Source organism: Gobius niger, assembly GCF_951799975.1.
Source record: "Gobius niger genome assembly, chromosome: 18".
Lineage (NCBI taxonomy): Eukaryota > Metazoa > Chordata > Actinopteri > Gobiiformes > Gobiidae > Gobius > Gobius niger.
Window position 1 is genome coordinate 23404256 of NC_136869.1, and position 19916 is coordinate 23424171.

At 44.5% G+C, this 19916-nt stretch overlaps 1 protein-coding gene across 2 annotated transcripts in view; it reads left to right on the plus strand.

Annotated features, from left to right (window-relative positions):
- The first annotated feature begins 7605 nt into the window (after positions 1 to 7605).
- gli3 (GLI family zinc finger 3) overlaps positions 7606 to 19916 on the plus strand; it is a 132121-nt gene continuing 119810 nt past the window's right edge. For both annotated transcript variants that reach the window (XM_079575900.1, XM_079575901.1), the window contains exon 1: positions 7606 to 7770. In XM_079575900.1, coding sequence (XP_079432026.1) covers positions 7638 to 7770 — 133 coding nt within the window. In that variant the 5' untranslated portion in view covers positions 7606 to 7637. The remainder of the gene's footprint in view (positions 7771 to 19916) is intronic.

Genomic DNA, 19916 nt, shown 5'->3' on the forward strand with positions numbered 1-19916 from the left:
TGCTGATGCAACTATAGGAACTCGACAAACTTCAATGAGCGACTGAATTCCTAATTGTAAAGCCTCTCTGCACTATGTGAAACTTTTGCTAAAGTAATTATTGAAGTCCCTTCAAGTGGCTGAACTTGCATATTTTTTACGGATCATGTCTTGTCAAACAAAGGCTACCCTGGAGTGGAGTGCAGTGCCGTACTGAACTGCCAAAGCCGACTTTGACACTCATTGTCGTGGCTCACTTGCACAAACACGAACAATTGCAATCCAAATATATAAATAAACAATTTAATAAGCTGTGGGACTTTGGGAGAATGTGAGTGTTTTCCATTGTGGTGCGTGCTTTATTTGGCCCTTATCGCCGCGGCAGCAAGCGAGAAAGAGGCGTCGTGTAAAGCATTGCGATTACATCGTGTGGTTTGTTCCACAGGAATGTAAGATGCACTCAGCTCATTCTGCGGTGCGGCACACGGGGTCCCTCACCAGCCCTCCAAAGCATCTTAAGTGGAGAGGTCTGAGGGACCAAGGCGCTCGCTAGGATAATCTCATTAGCTCCGCTCAAAGCTGCTGATGGGCTCTGTTGTTGCCGGCATGTCCTTGACAAATGCACAAACAGGCCTCATTTGCATTATAGCTTTTTCAAGTTTTTAACATTTTACCCCAAAAAAGTGACCCTGAAAAGATTGGGTACTTTTGAGTAAAAGTTTTGGTTTGTTTCAACTTAGTCAGTGCAGGTCAATGCAGCAGTAACTAAACCAGCTCACAGACTCCAAAGCAGCTAACGTTTCTCTATGTCAGATATTTGACACGTGTGTGGCAGAGTGTGACAAAATCCTCCTAAAAGGCCCTTACCACAAGGGCAAGTTCCATCAGCTAGCGGCCAGACTTAGTGCCATCTGGGCACAATCTTATGTTTCTCTGCTGAATAAGAACCACAAAGGCCAAATCCCCAATCTCTCTTTCCTTTGCCTTCCAGGGCCAAGGGTAAGTCGTGAGAGCAGGGTTGAACAAGGCTGAAACCCAAGCATGTGGTTTCCTCACAGAGCCATTGAGTGTTGGGCACACAGTCTCAGTGGGGATCTGAGCCAATGACAGGCTCTTTTACCACCACCACCACACACTTCAACTGTCTCCTCACGGGGCCTCATCCCTGCACTAGCCTGTTTCAACACAGCAGTACGCGCCAGAGCATTCTCTCTTATTGCTGCATTCAGCTAATGTGCTGAAGGGCCTCCACTTGTCTCTCCAGTGTTTTACTTCTTCCAGCTGTGCTGTGACCCTAATATTGTTGGCATAGGTGCGAAATGTGCACAAACACTCGACACACAGGGGAACATGTGCAGGCATGTGGGGCGCGCACATCCACTATCACAACTCCTTCCTTTCCCCATTCATTTTCTCCTCCTCTTATCCCTCCTCTGCGCACAATCTGCTCAATCGTCTCCATCTCCCATCTCCCTCCCTGTTACTGTGCTGCGCTGCGTTTGTGCACTGCTGATAAGCCTAAGATAGCAGATCTCGGTGGTCGCTGATGTAATGATGATGAATGCTGCAGCGCTGCCAGTCTCCTCCCTCAGGGGGCCCTCCACGCTGAACAGTGGCCCTAATGAAATGAACGCAAATACAGTACCCTCGCGTGGTGGGGGTGGAGCTGGACAAATCTAAGAAGACACTTCAAGAGTTCATGTCCAAATGTCCCCTCCTCCAGGTGGGACCTGGCTCATTCTGTATGCATTTGGTAAATGTGTCCCTAATAAAGGCCTGCGGCGGAGGTTTACCTAAAGCACATTTATAAGAGGGGCTGCTGAAAACACACGGCTGCGTGATTGAATGTTTGAACAACAAAACAACAGCACTGTTCATTTCCGATCAAAAGCTGAAGTTTATTTTAGCGTTTGACTTTGATGTCTACAATTTGCAGTTGACTTTCAACTTGGCGCTTTTGTCAGCTAGGCGTGTAATTTATGTTAAATTGATTTGCCTAATGTGCTTATAAAATAAGAATGTTTTTTTTCAGAGGGAACCGTCTGAATTGTGGTATTTTAAACCTGTTTAATCGCCTCCCTTTTGCTGCGGAGGGATTAGACTGACACACAAATGAAGAGGCACTCTGTTCTTTAATTGGCCATAGGACAGACAATTCACATAAATGACATTAATATGACATTAACATTTATTTTTCCTAACAATATCAGTCAGCGTGTTTTTGCTTGATCGAGGCCGTGTTTGGGAAAAATAATGAATGTAAATTAGCAAGTCCTTTCTTCTGTCACGTGGATGTAAAACATACAGCCCTAAATGATGACTTTTTAGGATTCATGGGTACATATAGGCGTCAGGCGTTTCTGCTGTTGAAATGACCAACTTGCCGGGCCCCTCCAGAGCTGGAACATCTGCAGAGCTGGCCGTGGGCGCTCCGGTCAGACGGATTATGGGTGAAAAGGTCTTGCTTTTAATTGCCGCTTTGGAACTGTGGCCTGCCTCGCCAAACACAAAAGGTCGGTCGGACACGCTTCACTGGCTTGGACTTGTGAATATTTGTCGGACCAGTGGAATGCCAGCTTTCTCTGCTCTTCCAGAACACATATACTCCCAAATGATTCAACCAGACAAACATGGCATAAGCTGTCAGCGGTCACTAATCGCTCCTGCAAAAGATTCTACATTGATGTTATGAATGCAGCAACTTCAGCAGTGTTTCGATTTCGACCAATGCCCTTGTTTAGACTTGATATCGTCTGGTTTTCGGCTTAAAGTGGCATGCAATGGAAAAAGTCTGAGAACTGCTGATCCACTCAGAGTGTGGTGGTCACAAATGACATAGGATCCAGGTCATGACTTGCAGGCCGTATGCAGCTGTTGGTTAGCACACATTGACTTCTTGAAACTGAAACTATAAATAATGAATTGTGGTGCAGACCTAATTTCCCCCCCTACTCGTTTTATGGCATTTATTGTTTATTTGTCTTTCCTACAAAGATAAATAGACTTTGCAAGTTTAAAGGCTTTGTGAGTGCATTGTGATCCTTTATGGGGAACCGTTTATCAATTCAATTCAACTTTATTACGGACTCGAGGTCTAAAGAGACAATGACAATGTTTATGAGCAGGTTTAACAACTTTCATTGAAAAATGACCAATGACACTGTCTCTCTCTCTCTCTTTTCATTCTTTTTTATACAAATGTCTGCAAATGCAATATATTGCAAGGGAGCAGAAAAAAGAAGAAATGAAAAGGAGAAAACAATGCAAATGTAGACAATTTCCATTGCTCATTGCTCTCTGTCATAGTTGGGTTTAGGTCTGTAGTAAATTCAATACATTTTCCATGATACAGAAAGATCAGACCTCTCTATGGACCGCTATGGATTTTTTAAAGATGAAATGTAATAAAAAAGCAACATTGTCAGTATCAGACCTCATCATCATTGCAGTAACTGGTACAAAAAGCTTCTCCATGGTTGTCAAACGTCAAAACCCTCCTGTTTGATAGAACAATGTACATCGCCTTTCTTCAATTTCCTCAATTCCTGCACTTGTTCCTCTTCTGTCTCACTTGTATCGACATCTGTAGGCTCGAGTGAGTGACACCTCTGATCACTCCCTGCATGTTCAGGAAGACATCCGCCCTGCTCTAACTGTAAAAGACCCCTCGTAATGAGCGTTTGCAGTCTATCAAAGCAGTCGCAGCCGCGATCCGAGTCGATATCTGCAGAAGTAGGACAGCGATGACGACTGCTCGCGCGCATGTGGGAGTGATTAGAGGGACGAGCTTTCGTTTTAATGCCCTTTTGATTGGTAGGGGAGTAATTGCATTGTGTTGTTTCGGCGATTTCTGTAAAGCCTGCGATTGCTTACAGATGTTAGGAAGGATGACAGACTTTGGTTTTTCTGGAGGTTGGAAGAAGAAAAAAAAAAATAAACAAAGCTTTCAGTGTTTGTCTGAAGTTTACCCTTCACCACCAAACCGCCGACCCCCTCCTCTACCTCGGCAAGTCCTCGGGGAGGGAGTTAAAATCACACCGGCTGCGCTTGTGTTGTTGCTCTTCCAGCCCGTGTTAGCGTTAGGGCTTGACTTTAAGAGCTCCTCTTTGTACCTGCTCATGTTTACACCGTGTATAACAATTAAACACTACTGTCACATAATGAGCTGGTCCTATGCTAGATCCTATGCTATGCTAAGTTTTCATAAAGATCCTATGCTATGCTACATCTTCATAAAGATCCTATAGTATGCTAAGTTTTCATAAAGATCCTCTACTATGCTACATCTCCATAATGATCCTATGCTATGCTATGTCTCCATAAAGATCCTATGTTATGCTAAGTCTCCATAAAGATCCTATGTTATGCTAAGTCTCCATAAAGATCCTATACAGATCCTATGCTATGCTACGTCTGCATAAAGATCCTATGCTACATCTCCATAAAGATCCTATGCTATGCTAAGTTTCTATAAAGATCCTATACTATACTAAATCTCCAAAAAGATCCTTTCGCCATTGCAAACCGTTTTGGTTTGACCAGGTATAAGATTTAGCACCGACATCTGGCTGTGGCCAAAGCACTGAACTGAGACTAGCATAGCAAACGAGAGAGAGGACAACCCGCACTATTAACATGCAGGTCATAATGATTTGAAAATTCACAACAGCATCCCGCTGTCCTAAAAGGGGATTTTGCCGATGTTAGCCTTTAGCCGCTGATAGCGCAACTTTAGCTGGTGTTAGCATAACATTAGCATGTTGCTTACCTTCATAGTTCGTCTTTTAGCTGCTTCTTTCCTCTAGTATTTGCCTTTGCAACTCGGAATAATTCCATAAACCCCACTTGAAGGCAGCATTTGTCCACACTCGTTCTCATCGAGGTTTAAAAAACTTTTAATGACGTTCTGTACAGCGTGCACATCTGGCAGGGCACTGCCCACAACAACTGCGGTTGTGAAGTGTGGAGGAAAACAAGCGTGTACCGGGTACAGTCGATGCGTGACAAAGCGAGTACATAGACGGAGGGGGTGGACAGGGTGTCCTTTAGCATTAAACTACGAAATACATTTGGACGCGTTAGGCGTAGCATTTCCTAAGATAGAATAATGTATGTTTTATGAACATATGTGTTGGAAGAGTGGCATCTCTTGCTCACAGTGCGGAAAAGGAAACTGTTCTTATACAAGCTAAAAACAACGGTTTCTAGCATGAAACATGCTTTAACAACGGATATGGGTTACAACACAGCACTGTGGTGTATAACGGAATCTGGGACGACATATATGCAAGATTACAAAAATGTGTGCAAACAAAGAATCTACCATGCATTTAGGTTGCACAAATGGAGTATGCCGTGCTAAATATTTACCGCAATTCTCCTCGAACGTTGGCGTCTGAGTAGGTTTTGCCTTGTAATGAAGCTGTCCTGTACTTTGAGCAAAATGACTGACTGGGGTGTATCACTGTAGTCTTTGTAATCAAGGACCTCCGTGACCCAGATCAAGTTTGTAGACAGCCTCTGAGGTGCTGAACTGAGCGGCGTGTCTGCCAGACTGTTGGCTCAACCCCTTTCTAAACCCACAGACAGTATTAACTTGAACCACCTTTATTCTTTGAAAGGAAAAATTGCCCGGCACCATGTTATTCCCAAAAGGGCCTTCAAACAAGCCTTGTTTTTTCAGCACTTGCGAATGTTTCTCTCTCTGTGGTATCCCCTTAAGGTTTGTGCGTTCTCACTCGAGCGGGATTAGCAGTTTATCCACAAGCCGCCGTTATGCTGAGGTATAAATCTATAGAGTTGTTGCATTTCTTCTTTTTTTTGTTTTTTTGGACGAGAAGTCACAAGTTTACTATGGTTGAAAATGAGGTTAGAGTCTAACGTAAGCTTGAGTTTTCCTGCTGTGTGAGAAGATATCCAGGCCACCTCAGACACTGGCTGTTTTGAGTTAAAATAAATCAGGTCGAGCTGGCGGATTGACCTTTGGGGGGCTCGGGGAATCCAAGAAAGGGAGGTTAGATCTGAAGTTTTTTTTGTGTTTTTTTTTCCACTTGTGCCTCCCTGTTGAAGTCTTTTTCTCCGGGCTGTTTATTGACAGAATGTTTAAACTTGGATCAGGCAAGACAAACACGTTTTTTAAGGCAAAACAATTACGTTATAAGATGCAGTAATTTAGGAAACTGAATTGTTGCTTGGATGAAAGGACCATTTTATGACCCTGCGGTCAGAGGTGGTTTAAGTACTTCATTACCTAAAAGAATAGAAACGCAGACACTACTGGTCAAATATTAGTCCATTTTAAGTAAAGGCTGCTCAGCCAAATTATTACAAAGTACTGAAGTATTCAAAGTAAAATAGTGCAAATTATTTATGAAAAAGTGAATGATAAATGTGAATAATAATGCTGCAGCTTAGAAAACATGAAGATTATGCCCAAATTCACCACATGTACGGCAACATCACAGGGACAAATCACAAAAATACTCGCATTGACAATTGCTCAGTGCCAACTACTGTTCTGGATTGTGCATTATAAGGCCATATATATATATATATATATAATTATATAAAAAAACCAAACTCTTCCTCACCCTCCGCGGGCGGTCTCTTTCTCCTCCTGCTCGGGTCCTCTACCAGAGGCCTGGGAGCTTGAGGGTTCTGCGCAGTATCTTTGCTGTTCCTAGAACTGCACTTTTCTGGACCGAGATGTCTGATGTATTTCCTGGGATCTGCTGGAGCCACTCCTCCAGTTTGGGGGTCACTGCCCCGAGTGCCCCAACGACCACGGGCACCACTGATGCCTTCACCCTCCAGGTTTTCTCCAGCTCTTCTCTGAGCCCCTGGTGTATATATATATATATATATATATATATATATATATATATATAATTATATAAAAAGGGCCAAAATACATGGCTAACTTTTTCTGTAAACTGAAAGCAATTAGGAAATGTTGTTAGCTTTGTTAGCTGAGACTAGCTAGCATTAACCTCACCACCATTAGCATGCCAGTTAGCTTTGTTACTCTGATAGTGTTGTTATTGTTAACCTCGTCAATAGTCCAACGTATCCCAAGGAAACTTCCAAATGAGTTTTGTCAATAATGCAGAATTATTTATCAGTATTTTGCTCTTGGCATTGGGGCTGCACAATATTGAAAATATATATTAAATATATTATTGCTATATTTCACTTAACCGTTTCAGCACGGTATGTTCCACTCCATTCATGATTTGTTTTTCAGTGAATTGCGTCAAAACAAGACTTCAGAAAACGCATAAAACTAGAGTGAAATGGAACTGAAAGGAAAAAAATGTAACTAAAACTGAGCTGCGAAGTTGGCAAAATAAATGGTCAGTCTCTGTCAGGTAGAAGACTGGATGAATTTGCTGTATATTGTGGCTTCTTGTGATATGGATTTTACATCACCTATTTGACATCACTATTATTTACACTCAGGTTGGTGGTTCAATTGATTCTGTCAGTATTTCCTCCTGTCAGTGTGTCTTTGGGCAAAACACTTCCTGTTCTTCCTGTGTATGAATGTTCTAGAACGTTTGACTTCACGTAAAGTACGTGTTTTAAAAGCTGCCTCCCCTTTGTCCTCTTCCCCCAGTCACTCTCCGTCTCCATGAGGTGCTGAGGAATGAGCCTTCATCATGGAAACCCAATCCCAGGCCAGTTCAGCAGCTGAGAAGAAGAAGAGGGTGGAGACCATTGTGGCGACCAAAGGATCATCAGCGCGCAATGACATTAGCGAGAAGGCGGTGGCTTCCAGCACCACCTCAAACGGTAGGTTCTGTGACGCCGCGCTCGGCTATGATTTATACTCAAATAATGAGCTCCTCTCGGGACACTCCCAAGCTTCGAGGGGACCGGTCATTTAGCCGTTGAAAAATGGAAAAATAAAAAGGTGTCGGTGTAGCTTAAGTTTCTAATACATCCATCTTAGCCTGGCAGTGTTTGTTGAGCTTAAAAATGCAATCCTTTCTAGGCTTTTTGAATTACCTTTGAGCAAAACAGCTAAAAGCCCAGCTTGTCTTGCTATGTCCAGCTGTAAGCAAGAAGTAGTGGAGGCAATTTAAGAGCAAAATGATCAAAACAAGTTTAGTAAAGCTGTCTAAGCCCTTAAAAAGAGCACATAGTAGAACCACCAATTGGGTTTAAATACTTAAGGTTTATTTTCATGACCCAGTGCAATGTGTTCCTAGCCAAGTCTTTCAAAGATAATATGTTGAGATAACCGTCTTCCGTTGCCGTAAACATGAAAGTGATCCTCGTCAAAATCCCAGAGCACAAATGTTTACTTTTTACATCTATTCTTGTACTTCTCTCGGTGACTCGCGCACATGAAGCGACTGCTAAGCGGAACTCTGGCATGTTTACATAGCCGCGTCTTTAGCACATGCTATTAAAAGCGCCTGGGAGCTTCCAGTTCATTAGGCCTGTCGTCATTCACTCTGTCATCGCACCCCGACGCCGAGGATGGAATATTAGATGGTGATTTTTCTTCTTTTTTTTTTTTTCTCCGCCAAAAGAAAACCTCGAGTCAAAACAAAACCGGTTGAGATCATTCGCGGTCGACGCCGCAGCTGTGCTCATTAGCAGAGGGAGGATTAAGAAGGGGCTGGCGTCGCGAAGTGGTGGCCCGGTGACACGAGGAGTTGTCGACACCACACTTGCGATCCCGCGAAGCCGATGAATAAGATTGTAACTGCGAGGCAAAGGCAAACAGTTTTGGGGGAAAGGTAAATAACTGGCTGCGTCTCTTGCCCATATGGGAGTTATCACAGGGAGGGAGTACGGTAATGCATTTCCAAACATCTTGGGAACATGCTCACTCTTACTCATTCCCAGATGGCCAGCGCTGTTTCATTAATTCAGGAGGCAGCAGCTAAGAAAACATTTATGGAAAAATATCCTTTTCCTTGCAGATTTTTCTGGTGATCGCGGCTCTGGACTAATTTTTTGTCTGGTCACACTGACTTGAGTTGTACACAAATTTGGTGGCCCAGGGGTTTTGAGTGTGCGATTAGACTGGGTTTTTGCGGTAGCGGTCACTTTGAACATTATGGTTTCCCCTGCAGCCTATAGACCTGACCCAGACCTTTCCCGAGGACACGATGGGAAAATCTAGGTTTGTACTCGACATAAAAATTTGCCATGTTTATCCTCTGGCTTGAATAATGCCACCAGTTTTTAGTTTTATTGCGGGAAAGTGTCACCGTAGTTCATTTTCCTGACAGACAAGTCGCTGAACTTCATTCCAGGGCTTTTGTTTATTATGTTTCGTATGAATAGACCCAGCATTCACGGCCAAGTGTTCCTTTCAAATACTGTCCTCCAGCTTTAGAATGTCATGATGCCATGATGAATCCAACCTATGAGATAGTTCTTCTTCAATGCCTCACTTGGAAGACTTCCAGACAGACCGGGATTCGGAGCTCGCTGCTTATGTCACGCTACTGCTACATACAGTAGTCCCATAATTCACTTGACAAGGGGAAAGCCGCTTCTTATCAGCTGAGAAAGTTCCCTTTTAGATCCCAATCTCCCTCACGGAATCATACGATAACTTACACATTCTTTGTGTGGTTATAATTACGGCGCATTCCCAAGTTGCCCCCAGAACTCATAACCTCTTATCAGGTGTAACCCGACACTCATCTCAACTTTAACCCCCACAGCCCTCGCCCCGGCTCTTCATTCCAAACAAAAGGTAATTGTATGCAGCTGTGGAACCCCGGTGACTGGTTCTTCTCTTTGGGACACGGGCCAACTCTTTCCCCCATGCCCAGCAGCGGCCCCCTAGATTTTGGTGCTGGAGACCCCGCGGCGAGCTCAGCAACAGGATGTGAAGTTATGAAAAGTGGAGCATGCACAATGCAGATGTTAAACCAAGTTCTGGAGATCAAGATAGTGAAGTAAATTGAACAGGAGTTTTTGAACCAGTGGACTTTGATGATAGCAGCAGAGCGAATCAACAAGTGCAGAGGCTCTTCTCGTGTTTTATTGCTAACTCTCAACACTGAATGAAAGTTCTTGCCTCCAGTGCAGAGGTTCAAATATCTGGGGGTCTAGTTCACAAGTAGCTGGAGCAGTGGTCGTGATGTGTTTTGGTGAGGGTTAGTTTTGGTGAGCTGAGTCGAAAGGCAAAGCTCTGGTCAGTGTGTGCTCCTACTTTACCTTTGGTCATGAGCGAGAGGACAAGAGCGCTGATACAAGCCATTGAAATAAGTTTTGCTCACAGGGTGTCTGGGAGCACCCTTAGAGATAGAGTGAGGAGTTTATTTACCTGGGAGCTCGGAGTAGAGCAGCAGCTTCATCCAATGGCTCCTCCTGAGCCATTGGATGTGGTTCGGGCCTCTGTTGTGCCTCCCTGGTGTTTTGAGCATGTCCCATGCGGCCTTATGTTAGGAGGAAGTGGCTGACTGCTCCTCTGCAGACTAAGAGGCAATAATGTGCAACAAAACAACTTGCTGTTGGACTATCTGATATCTTCTGTTTTAGATCAATATAGCATTGTCCCACAAACAAAATATGATTATGAACAAGATGTGTTTGAAATGATCACCAAACATCTGTAAAAACATTATATACTACTTATATGTTAAACTACTTATACTTCTTAAACTTCTATATTTATCTTTTACTGATTTGACCATTTAAAAAAATAAATCTTTTTTAATCTAACTCCCTTGATTAGGGTTCAACAACTTTTACCAGTTCAGATAATGTTTACAATAATGACGTGACTCTCGTCTTGACCTGTAATAGTGCATACTGTACATTTAAGCCTTACAACTTCAACAGCCTATATTTTAAAGTTACACCTTTCCTCTTTTCCACGTGAATCATATCAAAGTTGGGAAAGCCAGGAGTAATTAGCAGAGCGTTCCCACATGGTTTGGCTAAATGGTGGCTTCATCCTGCGTGCCATTCATCTCCTTGCCCCCTCCTCTCCCCTGACAGCTCAAAAGGGCCGACTGTGCCACAACAATGCTGTGATTGGTGCTCTTTAGGAGGGGTGCGCGGGGTGCCTTCCCCTCCCTCTCTCATCATTCGGCAGGCAGGTGGACCACAAAGTCCCCTGATTCTTTTGTTGGCTCCAAAACTTAAAAAAAAAAAAAAGAGAGAGAAGATATCCATGGCCCTTGGTGGAATAAATCCTGTCGTCATGGGATAATTTGCTAATAAAAAAACTTAAGGCAGGGTGGGGCTATATGGTTGCTTGTATGGAGAGGGAAAAGGTTGTGGTTGGATTTTAATATGGGCTTGAATGGAGCGGGAGTTAGTGTAAGTAATAGGGTGAGGCAATAGACTTAGCTGGGAAATTTGTCAGGGTTGAAACATCTGTTTATGAAATAGCTGTGGTAAGACCTTTTTATTGCGCCGGGTTTAAAAGGGAGAAGCCTCAAGTGCAAGCTCTTTTCTGCTCTTTTGTGGAAGGAGGCAAAAAAAAAGAAAAAAAAGAAAGCACGGCGAAGTGTTTATGGAAGAAAACCAACACTTGAATGCTTTGAAAACATCCCCAGACGGAGGGGGAGATATGCCCCGCCGAGTCAGGGGCCACCTTCTTTTTTTTTTTCTTCTTCCCTTTTTTTAGGCGGCCATTTAAATGATCAACAGTAAATAGAGGGGAATGTCATGTGACAGAAATAAAGTTCCCCTTAACAGCGGGGATGGAAAGTAATTTACAGATACGCTGTCCCCCGCCATCTTTGTGCCTCCCAGATAAGGTTTCATTTCAGAAACGGATAGGAGACATTTTCACTTACGGGCCCCCATTCTGGGACACCTGTGATAACAGCTTGTGGACCCCTAATTGAAAATGGGTTTCAAAATGGATTTTCACTTTTCTCCCTCCTCTCTCTCTCTCTCTCTTTCTCCCCCCCCCCCCCCCCCCCGTCCCCTTTCCCACATGACCGCCTCCCCTTCCCTTGTCTATTCCTTCCACCCCGATTTTTCTGCGGTGTTCCCTTGTCGCGGGCAAGGGAGGGGGGGGGTGTTTAGGGAGGACAGGGCGGGAGCGAGTGAAGGAGTGTAGGGGAGACGGGCTACGGGGAGGGGGGGGGGGGGGGTGAAATGGAGCGTCGGGAGCGGATCATCCCTCAGCCCGTGTCACAGCTATGACAGGCGCGCGATCCGTCTTATTAATGAAATCATTGATCACTTGATGGGACTCATAATCAACTGTTTCTCCACTGTGTCCTGCCCCGTCCCCTCCTCCGCCCTCTGCCACCATGGTTCCTCCACGCCATGCCCTGCTTTACACCGCATTAACAAGGGGAAGAAGAAGAGAAAAAAAAAAAACTATGAGAAATTAACCAGAACACACAGGAACTGCCATTAAGAGATGACAGGCAATTAATACTAAGAGGATCTGAACGCAAAATTACAATTAATCAGGAAAGACAACACACCTCCCACAAGTGCTGCATGACCAGGATGTTACCCTGTCACCTTCTGGTTGGGGGTCATCCACAATATTGCGCTTCATTAGAATATGCCCCTTGTGGCTGTACAGGGAATAGAACGGCGCGATATACAGTATCACAACCAAAATATCTATCCATCCATCTTCTTCCACTTGTCCGTTTCCGGGTCGTGGGGGCAGCTGTTGGAGCTGCCCAAATCACATTGCACCAGCCCCCAATGGCTCCTCCTGCAGGTGGTGGGTCCACAGAAGGACGGCCTCACGTTAAACCGGGCCTGTTGGTCTCTCATAAGGGGCTTCTGAACCGCTCTTTGTCTGACCCGTCACCCCGGACCTGTTTGCCATGGGAGACCCTACCAGGGGCACGAAGCCCCCGACAACAGAGCTCCAGGATCATTCGGGTGCTCAAACCCCTCCACCACGTTAAGGTGGCGGTTCCAGGAGGGGACGACGAAAATATCGTATTGGAATATTGGGTGATGCAATATCCCTATCGCACAATCACTCCAGTCTTTCTGACTGAGACACATTTTTGCAAACTCAGCACAAAACAAAAGAATACTACTTATAAATGTTTCTAATCGAATATACCATTTTGGCATTGTTTTGGTCCTGATCTAGTGTTTTGGTTTTGTAAAAAAATCCGCATCATGTCAAACCGGGCAGCCCTAATGGTGAAGTGTTTTATTTCTGCCATATCTTTCTTGAATTAGTATTGAACAAAGGTCCAATAGATAGCATTTCCAGCCTTGTAGAATAATTGACAGCGGAAACAAATCAAATTTCCGTGCAAACACCTAGAGTCAGCAAAGAGGGGTGTGGTAGTGTCCCGCACGTGGCCAGACTCCAGGTGAAGCTGGCCTTGTGCTGGCGAGGTAGAAGGGGTGTACTGTAGGCTCCTCTCTGGGCTGTGCCTGTGGGGGCTAATGAGAGAGGACTGATGGAGGGATAAGGGACCCCAGGGGAGCGCCGGCTGGCCCACGGGTCAAACAGCAACAATGGAGGAGGCGTTTTGAGGCTGACACACAACCTCACACCGGAAAAAGGAGAGGACAGGCCGCCGATGTTCAAACTACACTAGTCGGCCAGGTGAATATCACGGCAAACTTGTAATAGAAGGATTCGGGCTTTGTACAATAGGTTTTAAAAGTTTTCTGACTCATCTAAAAGACCTTGCTGGGGTTGTGATTTGGCTTCACTCATGTATGTTTAGGTTGTCCTGGGAGTTCCTTTCATTATTATAAGCTCAAAACCCTTGCCCTCCACCAGCTGATGTCATGAGATAGCGCTAATCAGTGGTTTTCATCTCTCAATTTGCCCCCTTTGTCTTAAGCTTTATTTGGACTACCAGTACTTCATGTGCTCAAAACATGAAGGACCAAAGGTGTTTTAAAAAGCCTTTAGAAAGCAAAGGAAGGTCACTTTCCTTGTAAGTTAAATCTCTTACTTACAAGTTTGAGGGTCTAGCCTTGAAACTGCTACTTTTCAACCCCAGGAGCATCTGGACGCCTTCTCACATCATTTCCATCATCTGTTTTTACATTCAAGCAGCTCTCAAATGTGTAAGAAGCCAACTCCTCTCATACAACCAGGCCTCATCATTATAACTTTATAACTTCTACAACCAAACCGAGTTTAGCTGCTTTGCCTTTTGATTTGTCAGAAGACGGTGCCGCATCCCAGTCCTCTCTGACGGCTAAAGAAAAGCTCTACTGACTACTGACGTTTTCCGATTGCACTTAACTCGGAAACAGAAAAGTCTCGGCTTCACCGTGCTCGCTGTAAACGTGGTCTCCAGTAGCCGCTACCTGTAGAGCGAGTTTGTAAAGTCACTTCAGGCCCCTCCGAGCGAACGGCGCCACGCCACGGACATTTCACGGGCCTCTGCGCTCAAGGCAATTTCCTGCAGCAGTGGGGGGACGGGCTTTGGCAGAGTCACCTCGCCGGGACCCGAGGCGCTGGATTAGCTTAGCCACGCTCCTGCTGCTGCTGCTGCCGGGGCTGGAGGGGAACTTCTGCGGCCCGGACTCTGTTTGGCACATTTCCGTACGTCCGCGCGGATATGCCCTCTGGAACCTCGCTGGCTTTCAATTCTGGAAGCCGCGTAATACGCTTCCAGACTTCTTCACGCTGCGGAGAAGCTACTGGACTGTGCGCAGTGTTGAGTTTTTGTTTTGTGGTCAGTCAGTCTCCTCTTCCAATAGGGCACTCATTTGCCATAACGTACCCCAGCTATGGTTAAGTTTAGTTCTTACTTTATTGTTTTCTGTAGGGAAATTTGTCCTCTGCATGCGAGTCATTCTCCGATGCCACTGGGGCCACCCGTCAGGAGTACCTAGTGGGAGGATTTTATCATAGCTTTAAGTTGCCCAAAGTTAGTGGAATAGACCAGTGGCTGACACAGAGAAGTCATGCCTGAACAAGATAAGTTGAGGTCGTCCTACTCGTATCAAAATGTAGTATTGGAAATATACGAACGAAAATTAACTTGATCAGGCAGTTGTAGCCAGTGAGAATATTTAGTGGCCATAACTTGTGATAGGACTTCACAATGTTTGAAAAAATACTTGATATTAAGAACCTTCGCAGACTGGATATTTAGTTTTATAAACCTCTTAAAGTTGCAGTACTAGTGTCAAGAGAGAGAGAGGTTAGGCTGTATTGGTCATTGTAGTAAATGTTAGATAGTCATGTTACTGCACAAAGCGGTTTTGGAATCATGAGATGTTTTAGTTCCGTTGACCCAAACCTTAAACACCGAGAGCACCGGCTGCTCTTCCTTATTGTCTCTTCTAATGAGTTTTGATCATCGGTGGTGACCGTCACAATGGGCCCTCTGAAGGACTTAAAGTCATTTTCACTGACATGCTGAGAGGCAGAAAGGCCCAGGGTCGGAGGTCACAGAGGTCAGACAAAAGTCTCTGAACCAGCAGGTTTCTCTGTGTGACAGAGCTGCCTCATCTCCAGGTCGGACCTCAAACTCTTCAAGCCATACAGCACGGCAGCCTTCTTTAGCTGGTAGCAAATTATAACAAAAATACTGTTATTAAGGCCAGTGTGGTAGATCATTATGGTTGCTGCTCTTCCTGTCCTGTTATGTCCCCAATGAGTTAGTAGCAGTGTCTTGTCTAAAAAAAATAAGATTACAGACACTGCAGGTTAAAAACATCACATCAGGAGCAAAGACTTCACCGGAGGGTTCTTCACGGAAAGTGTTTTCGTCTTGAAGCTAACGGCTGATACTAAATAAAAATTCAAATCGCACCAAGATTTTGAAAGAGCCACAAAAAATAATCGGCCTGTCTTTAGTATAAATACGTTTTCGTTGTTTAGTTTCTGTGGTGTTCTTTTTTGATGCTCACCGTCAGCTCTGAGATAAAACGTCCTCCTCAATAAACACAGACGTATTTACATTTTTTTTTTAACATGTCCCAGTGACTTCCCATCAGTATCTCACTGTCCGTGATGTTTTCTTGAACTATTCATTGATTTGTGAAAGACATTGCTGATCCTTATTAGGAAAATAGGGAGAGAGGAAGGACCACGATGTCCGGGGATCGCACTCAGAGTCACATGTCAGAGCCTTTCAGTTTTATACAGTTTGGAAAATGTTAAGGAAATTACAGTTTGGTCAAAAAACTCACTTGCATAATAATTACGCACATACCATCTCCATGATGTCTTATTTTTAAAACCTGCTAGTTCCGTACTTTCCTTGTCTCTTTTTGTCCATGGAATTTAAAGTTGTACTCCAAGGCTCCCTTATATTTTCAGTATTTACTGTAAATTGTCATCTAAAACTCCTCTTTATTGGTAAAACGATGACAATCTGTGTTAAGATATAGCGACTATTATAATATACTGTAAATCTCTTTTAAATGACAATATTTTGAAAATAATATCCATTAAAAGTTACATTAAGTTATTTTACAAAGGCGTCCACACCTACTTTTGTCCATTTGCTTGTTGCGCCTCTGCCCCTCGCCTGCCGTCAGCATCACCAAAGCTGGTGTGTCCGAACTCGATTATGCTGTGTTCCTCTCGGGCTCACACCGTCTTACCGCACCAGGGCGCAGCTTGAATGGGACTCAATGGGGGGAAGCAGCAACAAGTGTCCCGCCACCGCCATCACCGCCACTGGAGCAGAGAGTTTACACGAGCGCGCGTTCACAAAGGCAGCCCGGGGTTATTGAGTAGGGCCTTTGTCACAGCCAGTAAATTTCAAGCCGTTAAAGTCGGTGTTTCCAGCCTGATTTAGTGCACAATGGAGAAGGTGCTTTTATACGGGGGGCATTTAAACTAGAGTTTGGGTCGTCAACAAACAAAACAATACACTTGTGACTACAAAGAAAGACAAATATTCAAGAAGTGTTCAGTTTCCCCTTCTTTAATATTCATTTAACATCCAGACAACTGTTTTGAAAACCTTTGACACAACTCAACATATCTGGATGAAGAAGAGCGCACACAAACATGAAGCAATTTACTACTTTAAACGCTTAACACTATTACTCACATGGAAAAAATGTAATATTTCGCAACAGACACAACATTTTAGACACATCTAAACCTTTGGCTTCATACATGTCCTAAAAATGTACTGGCAAAAGAAAGTACACAGAACAAACACTCATTGCCATCTTTAATCGCGCTAAACTTCTCATTATCCCAGTGCTTAGTGGTTAAGTGCCTGATTGGCTTTATCCCCCTCGTGTTAATTGACTCTGGATGGTAGGAGGCGAAAAGAGCCGCTCGGCCCTAATCTCTCCCCCCTGACCTCCCCTACCCCCTGGGCCCCGGACCCCCGGCCCCCTCTCTCCCCCCGCGCCCGCTTCCTCGCAGTGTGAAAGAGGAGCCGGGATCAAAGGCCACAGAGCGCGGCGGTGATTTCTGCTGATTGATTAGAAGCAGAGGTCGGGGAGGCAGCGGCGCGCTTCCCACCCTCTGGTGCCGCGCACGCACGCTCCCCGGGCTCTTTGGAAATAGCTCCGGCCTTTTCCGCCGCGATGGGGGGAGAGCCGCGGCGATTGGCAGGCGCTTCCACGATTGGAAAAGCCGGGGCCGAGCTCGCTCTTCCTCCTCCTGGATGGCAGAGGAGGGGAGGAGGGGGTGTCAGTTGATAAGAAGCATTTGTTGTCTTGCCTGGATCTGGGGAGGGACAGCGTAATCCCTTTGCCCCGGTCTGTTTTTTTTTTTTCTTCTGCAGAGCTGGAGGGAAAAAAAAGCGAGAGAAAAGAGGAGGGAGGAATTGATTTTCAGAGCGAGGGCATGCGGAGAATTGAACTCAGATGTGTAGCAGAGACAGCGTTTGAAAGAAACATCGCACTGGCGGGGGAAACAAATGTCTGAGAGCTCACAGCCGAGGGGCCGCGCTGCCTGAACTCGAGCAAGGCCTTCCAATGTTAATCAATTGCATAGCTGTCTTTCAGCGTTGTGTAGCCGCCCGCCTGCTTCTCCTCCCTCCCCCTGTCCCAAACCCAACTCTGCCCAGGGGCCTCTTTCCTGACAAACCAGTGGCTCTGCAGAGGCATTTTAACAGGCCCATGCCATGAATATTCCCTCGCCAAGACCTCTCAAGAAATGTGAATGTTCATCATGTTTAAAGCGCAATGTCAGATTTCCCGCTGTGATTTGCTGCTCACAAGCACTTTGCACCAATAGGCAACGGTCTCGTAGGGTGCGCAGTTACATCACGGTTTTGAAATGGTTACGACTAGCATTGTTTAGGCAATTTGTATCCCACGCAAACAGCTAAATATCTTGTTTCCATGGGGTTATGTGGTGTTAAAGCGGCCAACCTTGTACTTTAACCTCTTGCCACCCGCCTAAACCAAATGCATTCTGTCCTTTTTGGCTATTATATAGGCCTGTGTAATACCTCATTTAAAAGCTAAGACCCACAAAACTGATCTTTTTCCTCGCGTTATTGTGTGTATGTTTTTTTTTTTCTTTTTTTTTTATGGACATTTTTGTTGAATTTTTGTTGAGTTTTTGTTGAGTTTTTGTCACATTTTTGTCACATTTTTGTTGAGTTTTTGTCACTTTTTGGTTGAGTTTTTGTCACATTTTTGTCACATTTTTGTTTAATTTTTTTTCACATTTTTGTTGAGTTTTTGTCACTTTTTGGTTGAGTTTTTGTCACATTTTTGTCACATTTTTGTTGAATTTTTGTCACATTTTTGTCACATTTTTGTTGAGTTTTTGTCACTTTTTGGTTGAGTTTTTGTCACATTTTTGTCACATTTTTGTCACATTTTTGTTGAGTTTTTGTCACTTTTTTGTTGAGTTTTGTCACATTTTTGTTGAATTTTTGTCACATTATGTTTGAATTTTTGTCACATTTTTGTTGCGTTTACATCCTTGTTTTCTTCTCATTTTTTGTGGCTATTTTGGTGCTTTTCTTCCCAAGAAGCTTTTTGATTAGGGTAAAGCCAAACTGGAGAAAATGGGATCCGTTCAGGTGGGAGTTAAGAGGTTAAACATCTACAATAATCTGACATGTATGGGATTCTCAATTCTTGTCAGAAAACTTTGACCAATTTCCCCCCAAGAAAAGCACTACATCCCTTCAAAATGATCAGGGCCCATGAGGTTCTGAGAGATGTTGGTTTGAAGTTTTAACCACTCATGGAACAAAATGGAAATGTTTACATTCATAAAACCTCAAAACTGCAGCAGCACAGAATGGGTCCGGGAACAGGAATATGCAAATAACTAGAGTTCAACAAAAAGATCAGAAAGAACCCTAGTTGTAAGGGGAAGTAGTGCTAAACCATGTCAAATATAAAATTTCCCAACTAGCAGGACTCAAAGGAAAGTTCTTTGAAAGAGTTTGATAGGGTTAGGCAAGGAATGTTCTTTCTGATCCTTAGATTGGGGGCTGAACATGGGACAGTGGCTCAAACTCAGGCATCACTTTTACAAATGCTAGTGTTGCATGTCATCATAGGTCTGGCATTCTTCCCTATGAAGTCTTTTGAAAAGTCTTTTTGGAGTCCTTAGACATTTATTTTGTCCCTGTTGTTTGGAATCATCTTCTTGGGGGCCAGATTTAACCAACGAGCCTGATGTTGTCTACCCCCGGTGTATGGGAGCATCCACGTTGACTAGAACTGCAAATGCAGCTTCAGCAGCAGTGTTATGGTACCACTTTTTCCAAAGTTTTGCTTCTCTGTATTCAGTATGAAGTTCCCAACACCAACAGTCCCCAGCACATTGTAAGTCCTCAAGTGTACCCATGCTCGCACATAATCATGTTTCCCCCCCAACTGTACCCACACTGTGCGCAGCTGTAGGCCCAAGTTTGCCGACCTCATGACTTCACTTCGGTGCGGAGCGGCGCTGTCAGGGGCGGCCCAGCATTATGTCTCCGCTCGGGCTCAATGGGCTCTTTGTTTCCGGGCCTTGGCTCCGAAGAGGCTCAGCGTGGGGTTTGCGTGAGTTCTGGCCCTGGAGAAGGGGCAGCCAGTCGGGATGGGGTGCCGAGTGACGGCGCACGGGA